The sequence below is a fragment of the Bacillus rossius genome, chromosome 2 (genome assembly GCF_032445375.1).
Source record: "Bacillus rossius redtenbacheri isolate Brsri chromosome 2, Brsri_v3, whole genome shotgun sequence".
NCBI classification, from domain to species: Eukaryota; Metazoa; Arthropoda; class Insecta; order Phasmatodea; family Bacillidae; genus Bacillus; species Bacillus rossius.
The window spans coordinates 33453195-33467421 of NC_086331.1; the positions used below are offsets into that span (position 1 = coordinate 33453195).

At 33.2% G+C, this 14227-nt stretch overlaps 1 protein-coding gene across 3 annotated transcripts in view; it reads left to right on the top strand.

The window, feature by feature from the left end:
* The window catches only part of LOC134529223 (zinc finger protein 628-like), a 384650-nt gene extending 371403 nt beyond the window's left edge, over positions 1–13247 (top strand). For all 3 annotated transcript variants that reach the window (XM_063363097.1, XM_063363096.1, XM_063363098.1), the window contains one exon: positions 603–13247. In XM_063363097.1, the coding sequence (XP_063219167.1) occupies positions 603–1786 (1184 nt within the window). In that variant the 3' untranslated portion in view covers positions 1787–13247. The remainder of the gene's footprint in view (positions 1–602) is intronic.
* The last annotated feature ends 980 nt before the right edge of the window (positions 13248–14227 follow it).

The following is a 14227-nucleotide window of genomic DNA, read 5'->3' on the forward strand; positions in this document are numbered from 1 at the left end:
AGCTCCACACCCAGAACCCAGTCCCAGGAAATACATTCCTATACTACTCGTAAGCTATGCCACAGCCAATTCCATCTATTATTTCACACCATCGTGGTCGTATGTCTGCAATGACTTCTTTTTGGACGAGACTTTAATTACATATAACTGTCCTGACAGTTGTGAGGTAGATTGACAGGAACCGTTGTTTGGTGCCTCTAAACATAGGCTAATGATGAATATCGCTCGCGCTACGCAGTAAACATGGTATGCCCCTAAATTGAACGTCTTATTTGCTTATAAAAACGTTAACAAATATCTCAATTCACATTTCTAAGAATATGCAATCCGATGCTTGTTCTAGTCCCAGTGTCACGTGTGTTAAATTATTTCTTTAAATTTAATAATTGTTTTAATGTTTAAGGCCTATTTTTAAACAAAGCCACTGTTAGCCCCATGCGGAGAAGGCGAGATTCAATCTATAGATGCACAATTGGCCCATGCCTTATTCTCAGCTTATCGCTGTCACTGCATGAACAGTATAGCATAGTCTGGTTAGGCGTGGCAGTCGGGGAGGCGAGACAAGGTGAATGCAGCTGGAGGGACGCGTGTGCGCTGCGCAGGTCTGCTGAGCCACATGGAGCACATGCGCATGGACCCGAAGCACCAGTTCGCGGCGCAGTACGTGCTGAGCCGCGCCGCCGCCGAGCGCCGCGAGAGAGAGAGCCTGCTGGCGGCCGCCGTGGCCGCGTCGTCCGCCAGCGGCCTGGCCGGCCTGGGCGGCGGCGGGCCCTCGCCCATGTGCGCCAGCCCCTCCGCGCACTCGGACAGCTCGTCGGGCGGCGGCCGGCTGTCCAGCGCCGGCTCCGAGCCGGGCGGCCTCGCCCACAACAACAACAACAACAACAACAACAACAACAAGCTGGGCGAGCTGCTGAGCGCGCGCGCCGCCGCCAGCAACGGCCTGCAGCAGCAGTACGGCGAGGAGCTGCACAGCGCGAGCCGCATGGCCGCCATGGCCGCCATCGTGGGGCAGTCGTCCGGCGTGGGCAGCCCCGGGCCCGGCGGCCTGGGCGTCGACACGAGCGCCGCCGTGGCCGTGCAGGCCGCCGCCGTCAACCTGGCGGCCGCCATGCGCATGAACGCCTCGGGGCTGGGCGGCGGCATCGCCTCGCCCGGCGGCCACAACGGCTCCTCGGCCACGCCCCCGGCGCCCGCCGACGGCGGCGTGTCCGCGGCGCAGGCGCAGGCGGCCATGAACGCCGCCATGCGCGCCGCCTCCATGGCCGACTCGATGCGCTCCATGGACGTGGCGATGCGCTCGTCCATCGTGGTGGACTCGGCCATGCGGCTGGACTCGATGGGCGGCCACCACCACGGCGCGCACCAGCCGCACCAGGCGCACCACAACCACCAGCAGTCGCAGGAGGCGGCGCTGCGCATCCACCAGGCGGAGGCGCTGCTGCGCTCGCAGGCGGAGGCGGCTCTGCGGCTGGCCGTCAGCCAGGCGGCCGCCGTCGCCGCCTCCAACAACGGTGGCGTGGTGGACAACGGCGGCGGCCTGCGCCACCACAACATGGCCGCCGTGGCTGCCGCCCACAACGGCGGGGGCAACGGCGGGGGCGTGATGAACCACCACCACGCGCACCACAACCAGGTGAGCCCGGACCTGAGCGAGGCGCTGCGGCTGCAGGAGCAGAGACTGGAGCAGGCGCTGCGGCTGCACGGCGGAGACCCCCGGGCCCTGGGCTTCAGCCTGTCCTCGTCCGCGGGCAGCTCGCAGAGCCAGCAGCAGAACAATCCATGAAGGCAGTATTACTACTGCGACTAACAGGCTCCAGGCTGCGCGGTCTCTGTTCGTCACACTCTACTCACGTGTCACGGATCTGGAAATAGTACATTTCAATGTGTGCATGAATTCAAATGTGTATTATATTTAGTAAAGAGATATTGCGTGTGCATTTATATAAATAAAAAATGATATTTATGTATGAGATAAAAATTGTAGCAAAGCTGATTTCAGCACAAAAATTTATTTATTTGCTATATATACTATTTGAAAGAAAAAAAATTTTGACAAATTTTAAGAGGGAGTCCTACAATGTAATTTAATTTGTACTTTTGAAGATATGAAAGGGCAAATGAAAACTGTTCTTTTCTGTGTGCAAATAACAAACCTCATGTGGTTCAGATGTATACATGCCACAATAGAAGAAAAATAATTTAGGGAATAAGTAGTGTGTTGTTTTATCATCACTGAGTGATGTGAAGTGATGAATGTTTCATGTAAATAATACAGTACCGGTAATTACACGATGTATGTTATGTTTGGTGTGATTGTGAATGTGATAAAGTTAACTAACCTGCTTGCTGGCTGCTAACACTAAACACTTTCTTAAATCAAATCAGTTCACATTTTAGGAAACTGGACCGAAATTAAAGATAATTTTTCACAACATTTTCTGGATGAAAATTTTAAACTTTTCTTTTCACAACCAGAAATGTAATACATGCACAGTAAAAGTGTTTTACCATTTCTTGTGTATCCTTTATACATACAATTGTCAATTGAAAACGATCTATTTGGAAATATTTTTTAACGAGATGATTTCAACCATAAAATATGTTCAAAATATTTATTGGCTGTGATAAATATTTCATATAGAATTAAGGAGCACAAATCATGAACTTTGTGATTATGTACTAGAATGTTAAGTTTGTGATTTATGATTTGTAATTTATAATTCATTTTTAAACTTCATTAATATATATTTGTTCTTTTTACTGCCTCGTTTGTTGTTTTAATCTTGGCATTATTACATATCATTATCCTACTGTAAATTATTTTAATCCTGCAATTATTTTTAAGTTTCTGTAATATTTGTTTTAAAATTTTAGTTTGTTGTGCTTACTGTAAAATAATAACCTAGCAACACAGCAAATACATATTTGAAGCAATATTTTTAAGAAACTAAACTTTATTATTATATTATCACATGATTTATAGTAGGTAACTCTATAAGCAGATATAGTGCTGTTGTTACTTTTTTTTTTTAAATTGAAAGAAAAGATGATCTCTTCGCCATAGTTATAATTGTTTTGCATTGTTTTGAAAATTGTTGTGTTTTTTAAATCATTAACATGTGTTCATTTTGTTAAAATGTATGTATGTATGAATGTAAGTATGTACGAAAGAATGAAAGGGACAACGTTTTGTTTCATAATTTAAATGATTATCATAATACTTAAACTGGATTATTACAACAAAAATTGATGCTGTGTTAATTATTTCGTGTCTCAAATAATTCCTTTAGAAAAAAAGGTAAAAGAAAATTACCAAATGTAATGTAATAATCATGAATATCATAAGCATGAAAATATAGGCATGATATTTGATTTCTGACAGAAAAAAAATACTCCAGTTTGAGTAGAGCACACTTTTAGTAGCAAACCACGAGAGTAGATGTACCGTATAAGAATCTCCATTTGTACGTTTAGCAGTTATGAATAATTATTACGTAAACTGTCCGTTTATTGCTCCTGTACGACACAGTTGAGTGATTCATGCAATAGAAACTGATCAAACCCCTTCACCAATTGTACAGAACTAATCATAATATCAGCTCTACAGTCTGTCATAGGTTCAACTTTTCTTTTAATAACACTTGATTTGAAATCAGATGCTTTGAAAAATGCCGTCGGTTGTACATGTGTTGTATTGTAAAAGTAACTGTCGTTGTCTGTACATGTATAAATCAAGCTACAGTATTTAATTCCACACTCCGTAACATAAAAAACTAGTTTCCACATAAAGATTAAACTGACCATGAATTTTGATTATTAATAGACCTAATTAATATTATGATGTTGACATAGGAAGCTTCGATTGTTTCATAAATATCAACATGCATGAATTTTGGTATGCATTTTGTTGGTTGATACTGTACATGAAACTACATTGCAGAAGCAAGTAAAATATGTATTTCAAAACTTTGTATCAATAAAGGTTTTCAGGAATGATAACCTACAAACTAAATTCTGATGAAAGAAGGTTACTGCTATGGTATATACAACAATCTGTGAACAATTATTTGCAACAAAATTTACTGATGTTATTTATGAACATAACCTACAAAGCGTTATCACGATTGAAACTTCCGCCCGTACAAATATTGTGTGTGTGTGTATATATATATATATATATATATATATATATATATATATATTTTATCCCGTAGTTGTTTATTAACAAGTAGCCAGCCTGATTAGACTTGCCATTTGCCTACATTTAGGATATTTAACAGTTTCCTCACAAAACCACGACAGGTGGGATGGGAAACAATATAGTACCAGACAGAGCTATTATTGTTATTTATAAAATGGCAGTAGTCTTCGATCATCAGAAAACTGATCAAAATACAGACATTGTATGTAAGAACAATTATTCTTTATTTGTTTATAAATGAAAATTGTTGTTTGGAGGTTAGGATCAGAATACGTTTCTAAAAGAGAGTTGTATATTTTAATTAAGTAAACAAAAAAAATTATTTACTGTGAAAAATATTTTTTTTCTCTTCAGGAAAAATGTACAAATGCTTAAATACCTAACGATATAAACTTACGTTTATAATAAAATATTTGCTAACAAAAAATCACAAAAAAAAAAACTTTTTTGTAAATCGAAAAACGATAAGTTAGTTAACTTTCTTTCAGAACTATCATATTCTTAACCAACCTCCAGACACATGAAAAATTCAAAACTTTGGTCAAACAAATATTTGTTTATGATATTATTGTGAAGTGGTATTAATTTTGCGCAATCTAAAGCACTTTCGGATGATTCGCTGGCAAATATTAAGAAAAAAAATTTAAGAATTTAGTTCCAGCATCCAAATGAAATATACCGAGAACACTAATACATTATGAGTTACCACTCATGTTATGTATTGCAAAGTGAACATCACTCTTGCTACGGAATAATTTGCAATAGACCAAATGCATGTGAGTTGAACACTCACATGCACCATATCACAAACTTAAGAGACTAAAACAATAGTGATTGTTTCTTGCCATAGCCCAAGTACATTATCGATGACTCTAATGTACCGCCACATACACAACAATTACCAGAGAAAAAAGTGAGTTTTATGGAGTTTTTTCTCGCAATAGCCCAAAATATGCATCAAGTTCAATACTTGTGTGTATTCCACATCAACTCACATACTCTTTTTGTATGTATAACAATAGCCACAAATATATGATATAGAGTGCATATACTCTCAATGTATTGTGTCCGTAATGAAACATACGCTGTAAAATGTTTGTTAAAACCACAGTATTTTCAATAGCCAAAACACGTACTGAGTACACACCTTTACGTGTAGCACTGTAGAAAACTTTGACAAAAAGACAACATATTGATAACAATGTGTTTCCTTTTTTAAAAGTAATATGGCATATTTAAGTCATAATGAGTTTGCTAACTTTATGTATGTACTTCTAAGCATTGCTCTGTACATTAAAAATCATGTGCATGTTTTACGAATACATAATTATTTACAGTAAGATACAATAGCCCAATACATACTGAGTTTTCACTCGTATGTAAAATACGCATCATACAAAAGGGTTTATTCCGGAAATAAAATTCATTTTTAATATCAACCTTACAAAGATTTTATAGAAATGCGAATAAGTACCATGTAACGTAATATTGTAACAACTGCACAACTTTGATAAGTCTGCAGGAAAAAAACACACGTGAATGCATGGTAAGAAATAAAAATGGGTCATTATTTCCGGATGACTCCGATGTATTCATATATATATAAATTGTCAGTTAAGATTATCAATAGCCCAAATGCATATATGGAGTACAATGCTCGTAATATGCAATTTTAATGTATTTGTATATTTAAGCCTAAATATACATTTATACTTGAAAAGCACTAGCCTACATATATCAAGTTAGTGCTTAAGTTATAACAAGATCTTCTTTAACAGTTTGAAATATAATTACATAAGTATGCATTGTTTGTTTGATTTTTTCACTGAATGGATTATGTAAAATTGGTGTTCTGTCAAACTGGTCCTTTTTAAATATTTCCTGTTGATATACATAGAGTTGGATTACTTGTTATGTAACAAAATAAAATAGTCTGGTGTCTCAACGACACATTTCAAGTTTGCTGGCCTACAGATACGTACACCGTACTTCATACAAAACATAAATACAGAAATGCTGCCGGTGTATTCATTTGTTCGTTATTCCTTTCAACGTTTAACTAGTTGTAACAATTGTTTTGAGAAATATCGTATTATTGTGTAAGAATAATTGATTATTATGATCTTACATAGAAATATTATCATGCTAACTGAAGTGTGTCAGACATAATATTATGATTTGCAGTTAGCCACGTAGTAACACTGACAGAAATGCTCTGTTCCCGTATACTTGCCTGTCTCTGAGCATTTAACATGCAACAGTGTTCCCCTCAAACAACTTAAAATTTTGCATTTTGAAATTTATTATAACAATAGTACAGTACTTTAATTTCAAACATAGGCCTAATTATTTATAAAATAATTAATATTTGCCGCATTAATTTTAAAACTTGAAGTAATAAAAAAATCATGTTGCAACGTGTAAACATTTTCTTAAATAATTTCATTGTAAGTATTGTGGCTTCACATAATGTAATTATAAGGTGTTACTTTTATTGCCCACGTAAAACACGTGCGTAAATTTGCCTCGACTTTTAGCTGAAGGAACTGGCAGAATAGAGTTAAGTGGCACACTGTTTTGAATATTGAAAAGTTTGTAGAAATTAGATCAATGTTTCTGGGAATTTTATTCTTAAAAAAAACCGTATTATAGCCAGAAAATTATAAAACAAAGTTGTATATTTTTACTGACAGACAAAAATTCGAAAATTTTGTACTTCTTGTACTGTCTGACGTACATGTGTTATGCCTTGGAAAGCTTTGTGTCGGTAATAAAATCGCAGAAGCAACAGTTCTGTTTCACGATAGTATTCGTCGTACGACAGGCCTTATGCTTTGCACTGTCGGTCAAAGAATAACGAGAACTGAAATTCAGCCCACGAATATTTCCGTCTCTTGACGATGGAGCTTTTTTTTATTACTGCGTGTTCGTAAGCTCGTTCCACTGATTTTTTACAGCAGAAAACTGTTAAAAATTATGTTGGTGATTCATTCTCACGTCTGTTTAGCGTTCTCGACCTTCCCTCGGGCAAAGCGTCTATCATTTCACTTACACCGTCACTTTGCGTCCTCGTAGTGGACAGCAAAGGGTCAAACTGGACAACTCTTTTAATATAATCCCCCTTGCATCGTGACGACTAGGCGCCTCAGATCAGAGTACAGATTTGAAAATATTCTGCTTAAATGCTTGTTTTGAAAATGTTTATAAAATTTATTTGCTAGTCTAAATAAAAATATTTTTTTCACCCTTTTAAGTAGCCGTTTCAATAATCACAAGGAAGTGCCACTCTTCTCGTATTCTGTTCAATACTTCATGACACAAATAAAATTTAATTTAGTATTTGTAACTGTAAGGAATGAGACGAAACTTTTAAGTAAATTTCCTTCATGCAGGCTGCATTTATTTGTTAAGTAATTCAAGATAGCACAATTATACATTCTAGGGTCATAAATACTCTCTGCTTTCAAACTCGAGTATTTTTTTTTTCAGTTTAAAACCGGAGAAATAATTATATATAAGTATTTGTATCAGAATTTTAACAGTCAGTACAATCGTGAAAAGTTAATAAATATGACTCATTTCATTTGGTTTTAATTGTGTAATATTTTTAAAATAATAATGAACGTTTATAGCATAACTATTCTAATATCACACTAAACAATATAAAAATTTGCAAAATGAATAATTGATTTATGCAATTACTAAAGCGTCAATTACTAACCAATACGTTTTTTTATTTATTTTTCACCTTCTAGAAAATAATTGACTCACGCTTTATCCAGTTTCATTCAAATTCTTTAAGGATTGAGTTTATAACAGTAGCTTTTAATAACAAAAAATTATACTTTTCCTTTCACATATCTGTAACTATTTGTGATTTGTAGCTTAAGATCATTTTTACAAGATGGGGAACTACGAAATTTAATGCGATTACTTTTTATTTCCGCGTACTTAACCATCCTTGAGTGGATTAATGTCCATCATTCCATTTTAGCTTCCAGTGGTCGTTATGACGGAAGATTATCTTCCTCTGTCAATGCTAACCAACCTTCCTGTATTTGCTCCACATTCTTAATACTTAATTCACGTGGTCTTCCTTGCAGTCATATGCCACATACTTTAAAGCTCAATATTCTGCCCCAAATGCTTATATTTTCCGTCCTAGCAAAATGCTCAGGCACATAAATGATCTATTTTCCGCCTCATTTCATGTGCACCTCTGTTTCGTTATTTTATTTACGGAGACAAACAAAAAATTTTAATTTTTATATACTCGTTATCACACTCCAAAAAATAGTAATATACTACTAACACCAACTAATATATTTGCTAACAAAAATATGCACAGTAGAAAACCTCACAATAGATGTCAACAAAAAATATATATAAAAAATTTAAAAAATTAATTGCCCTAACAAGTTAATTAAATTACTAAAATTGTAATAACCTACAAACAACTACAAACAAACTGTTAAGGCCAAATTTTTACAATCAATGTGTACTGCAGCATTTACAACATTTTTTTAGCTGAAAACATTTTCAAGTAATAAGAAGTGAATTTATTCGAAGTTTGGAAGCAGAAGTTTCTATCGTATTTATATCTTTGAATGTATCCTTTTAATTAGTGTAAGTTCGTGTTTCAATCAGCAATGAAATATTTTTATTTCCCACTATTGCTTTAGTGTATCATAAGCTAATATCCTAGTGTTAGTTTACAGAATGTTTGTAGTGAAATAGTTTTCAATTATTATGATAAGCAATCCAGTTGTCTATCAAACTACAGTAATTACATCATAAAATCATACCATACAGTTTTCCTCCGAGAATGCATTACATATGCTGTTAGTTGATGCGATATAAATGGTTGTTCAACGTTACTTAGGATACCGTCATTCAATAGTTATACCGTACCATATGATGCATTTCAAAACAGTCAATATTACCATTCTTATTGAATTTTTCCCATTGTTATCATTATGTCATTACAATGTTCTTTGTTTTTGTAACAGCGTTTTTGTATTTTATATTTAAAGGACGTTTAATGCAAGTTTTATCATCATTATCAATATTTTAATTTTTATTGTACAAAACATATAATATTAATTGTTTCTGCTTGTTAACATTTACTGTTATTAACAATGCCATTATTCCACGTAAACTTGTTCAATGTTTTGTTTGAGTGACGCCATAATGATTGGATAATATGTACATACAAATTCATAGTTAAGTGAAACTATTTATTTTTAGTAAAATATGTGTACCAGTTGTATTTAAGCTCTGTTTAATTACTTTCAAATAATCTATAATACACATAAAATTATTTTATAACGTTATTTTAGCTCTTTTATTATTTTTTCACAATATTTTCCCATAAAATGAAAAAAAAATTGAATCAGCGAACTGATTTGTATATTATAATATATTTAAATGAATTTTGTATATCGTAAAGTAAATATACTTAACCATATTTTGGTATTGATATGTAAATTTATGTACAGTTACAGGAACTTCTCTTATTTCACTTCTAAATTTATTTTTTAGAAAATTGAAGTTCTACATTAAATGCCAACTATTTTTTTTACATTCGTTTAGCTGACATCAGTAGTAAAATGTATACACATGCCTTCACTCAATGTATGAATATCTGTCCAGGTATCTTGATTGTTAATTGGCACCGACTTTAGTCCCCTAAAACCGAGCTTTTGGAATACAATCAGTGAAGTATAATATCCTAGCCACACCAATTGCCATCAATGCATTCAGGACCTTAAATACATTCAGTAAATACCTTCAATACCTTTGCAGACCATCAAAACTCTCAGCATTCAATGTCTTATTTCCGTCATGAAATGTTGACCTCGTTACATGGCATGTCAAATATTTAACCAGACACTCATTTTCTTCATTTTCTTAGAACATCGTTATAAATATCAAATTATATCTTGGAAGAAACACGAACTGTTAAGTTAGTGGATTCAATTGGAAATGATCCTGAAAAAAAGTATTCGAAAGGTCGTATAAGTTATATCTCATAAAAGCATTTTCTTAATGTAATATGCGTGAATTGGTGAAGCACCTGAGAAGAGTCTAAATGGTAAATATTTACATACAATGTGTTCAGTTTTAATTGAATATAATCAAATTTTGAGGTGTTTTAATACTTATAATGCTGTTGACTAAATGAGCTATTGTGAATTGAAAGAAAAATATAAATAACAAATAAAAATTGACTAACAAAACACAATCCTAATATTTTGTTTAACAATATAGGTACCTGATTTAAATTTTGTTGTTTAGTTTTAATGTTTGTTTTACATTACTTATGGTACTATTTTGCTACTGATAAATTTAGTCGTACAATTTTTTTCATTAACTCATATTACAAGATAAATTTTTATATCCAATCATTAAGCGTTACACTTCATACATGTATATAGTTTTAAAACTTTATACGAGTTTAGTTCCTATGTTAATTTCTGTACAATTAATAAGTTTGCTTTGTGTTGGTTTCCTAAGTTTAAGAATACATTATTCTCGAACTCTTTTCTAATAAACTAAGATTTTGGTTCATAGATCAACAAACAACTATGTAAAAGTTTGTATGTTTGTGCCGATTTGGATGTATGTGTGAGTGGTAACTGTGACAAAATTTTATGTTCATTCAGAAGTGATAAAATATATGCATTAAACATGCACACGATGTATAACAAAATAAACATCAATGAATATTTAGTTTGATTTTGAAGTGTAACTGACATAATTGTTTAGCTCACTTCAGAAAACATTATGTGATCAAACTATCTTTTTGTGAAACTGTACAGATATTCTTGATAAACACACAAAATGATGAATTTACTTACATGGATGATTTTAGGGTGAATATATAAGAAATTATAACATTATTTGTAGTGTTTTCAAGAATAGTACTCAAATACAGGCAAAAAAAAACAATTAATGTAAACATTTCATTGCTTTGAACTCAGATGTTTTGTTTGTACTGAAATATTTTTGGAACACTTATTTTCATACTATTCTGATGGAGTGTTTTGTTTAAAAATTAAAAATCCAATATTCAAATCAAACTCTTTATAAGGATAACTTTCAAAAATCTTCAGGTCATATTTTTACCTTTAGAACAAATAAGTCACTGAACTTATTATTTTGGTTCACCAAATGTGCCACATTGAGTCCTCGAAATAAAGTCTTATAAATCATAGGCCTAAGATAACATGTACTGTTGCATATAAACTCAAGCTCCAGCAACAGTTTCCTAAATAATAATTTTCAAATGTAGTTTACTTTTGAAATTTATTTTTCAAAGATCATTACAGAAGTAATGTTTTAGTGTTTAGGGTGAATAGTTTAACAAATCCTGTACTAACTCGCAATGCACGTGCAAGTTTTGTGGCATGCTCACATACATTATGTAACTTTTTATATGAGCATAACCAGCGTTCACATCTATGGGCAATAAGATTATACTTCCTGGAAAGTAGGTATTTATTGAATAAATATATTTGTTTCATTGCTTTAATACATAGTTGTCAACAATTAGTACGTTTTCAGTAAGTTCAGCTGTTAGATACGCCGTAATAGGTTCAACTATAGCTGTTTGAAAAGTTTTCTGTACAAAACTTGCAATATCTTACAATTATGTAATATGTAAACATAAGGTTTTCGGGCTGGGTTTGTGCAATGATAATTTTGTTTGAAATACATAGGTCCTACAGCACACAAGGTTAACGCAGTTAACCATTTTGTTGTTTAATATCATTTATGAAAGAAATAAATGTATTATAAAAAAACTTAATTGTGCAAAACTTTGCATGAATTTGTTTTATCACAACTAATATTTCGTTCTATGTTAGTTTTGAAAGGTTGTTCTTCATGTTAAGTTTTGCGTTTTTTCTTATGGAATGCAATAGGTTATGATATATGCTTCTGACGAGTCATTTACTGCACCACTGGTTATAGTGCAAAGTTATAAATAAATGTGTTTGTTACTAAAATGTGGAAAAAATAAAAGTATACCAGTAGGTAAGTCAATATGTTGTCAACAATAAGTTTTTAAGGAAGCTCTTACATAAAATTAGGTGCACTAAAAAAACACGAAAATTTGTAAGCATTTCGTTTTCAGTTAACTTCTTATATCCAAAAAGTATGCATTCATTTTTCATTTCTCTTATTATTAAGACGTATTTTTCACACTAATTTAAAATTTATTGTCAAAAAAAATCATTAAAATATACCTACTTTCAATTCACGATGCTAGAAAAACCGTCCATTCTCTGTAACTGTGCTAGAAATTCCACTTTATTTTCCTTTGTTTCGTGTGAGTAAAATGAAATTCAGTTTTAAATTAAAACAAAATTCAGAACACTGGACAAGTCAAAAACACGTGATAGGTTGTATATTGAAAGTACGCCATTTAAGTGATCAATGCCTAATAAGAATCACGATGGTGTTTCCAATTTTAACTCTCAATAATAAATAAAAATAGAGTATCAAGTTACTGTAAATTTTAATAGAAATCACACATTGTATCCAACAAAAAATTTTCCATGAGAACTTAGTACGAAAAACTTCAAATGTGTTCAAATGAAATAAAACAAAACACTCCTTTTTATTAAAAAAAAGCGTTGTTTCCTTTGATGTAATATTTCTGTACTCAAAAAAATTGTTATATGAGGAAAGTCATAGATTTGAATCACTTACATAGAACAATTTTTTAAAAATGTGTTGTGTATAAAAATAAACATGCCTTGTGTGAAGCAGGAATGAAGATAAGAAAATAAAAAATAACATAAACATGTAACTACGTATGTGTAAAAATACAATCTTGAATAATGTTAGAGATAAAATACAAACAGCTGGGATTTTTTAAGATAAATTTCAAATGAGGTTCCTATTAGCATTCTTATTTTGGATGAAAGCATATATTAAATAAGTGAAATGTCATGTGTTAGTGTTGGATATGAGTGAGTCACATACAGTATATGTTGGAAAATATGTGTCATTATACAAATTAAAATGCAACAACAAATCTGGATGTTTATTTATTTACGAGCCGTTCGTTGTTCTACCTTAATTTTAAGTAAATATAATTAACAGCAAACTCCATTACCCGTGTTTCTGATCCACCACCGGATGTAAAAAAAGCCATTCCGCTCTAACGGAGTGAAAATATAACATAATTATCAAGACGACGGAGCTTCATTCACCGTCGAGCTCCGCCGAAATGTTTATTTACCAAGTTTTTTTGGATTAACCACCAGACAAATAGGGTTTCTTTGGTGTTTAAGAATTAAATTTTAAATATATATATATATATATATATATATATATATATATATATATATATATATATATATATATATAGTTTGGTATTCAAATGGAGAAAGAAAAAAACGTAAATATTAGTTGTATACGAACGGACATTGCCAAATGTTTAGTAATTTTACATTTTTTGCCGCGTAGTTAAAAAAAATTGGCAAAACTTACACAAAGGTTCCTATAAAACATAATTTTACTACAGTTCTCGGTTAAATTGCATGAATGAACATCATAGATTAAAATAACTACTGTTCTGAATTACAAATTTGGATTTAGTAAAAATAGCACACAATAAATGTTAAATTAACTAATGTATTAGATGTTTTGTATTACTCCACTATAGTTGTTTAACCACACTTATGCCATTGTAAAAGTGCGCAATATTTTTCAGATAAAATAAAAAATGACTTAAGTATTTGCCAAAGTATATATGTATCTATAAGAACTGATAAATGAGTTACTCTGGGAATCAAAATTTATCTTGTTCACTAATATTTCAAATCACTGAGTAGGTATATAACAAAATATTATCAAAACTGAATTAGCCTTAAGATTAATAATTACTCAGAATACAAAACGTGTATGTGTAGGCTTTAACCACAAAAATATTAAAATTATTGAAACAGTACAATTTTACATATTCATTGTTTGTGAGACTTACTTTATATTGTAATGATTGTGTAACCTTAC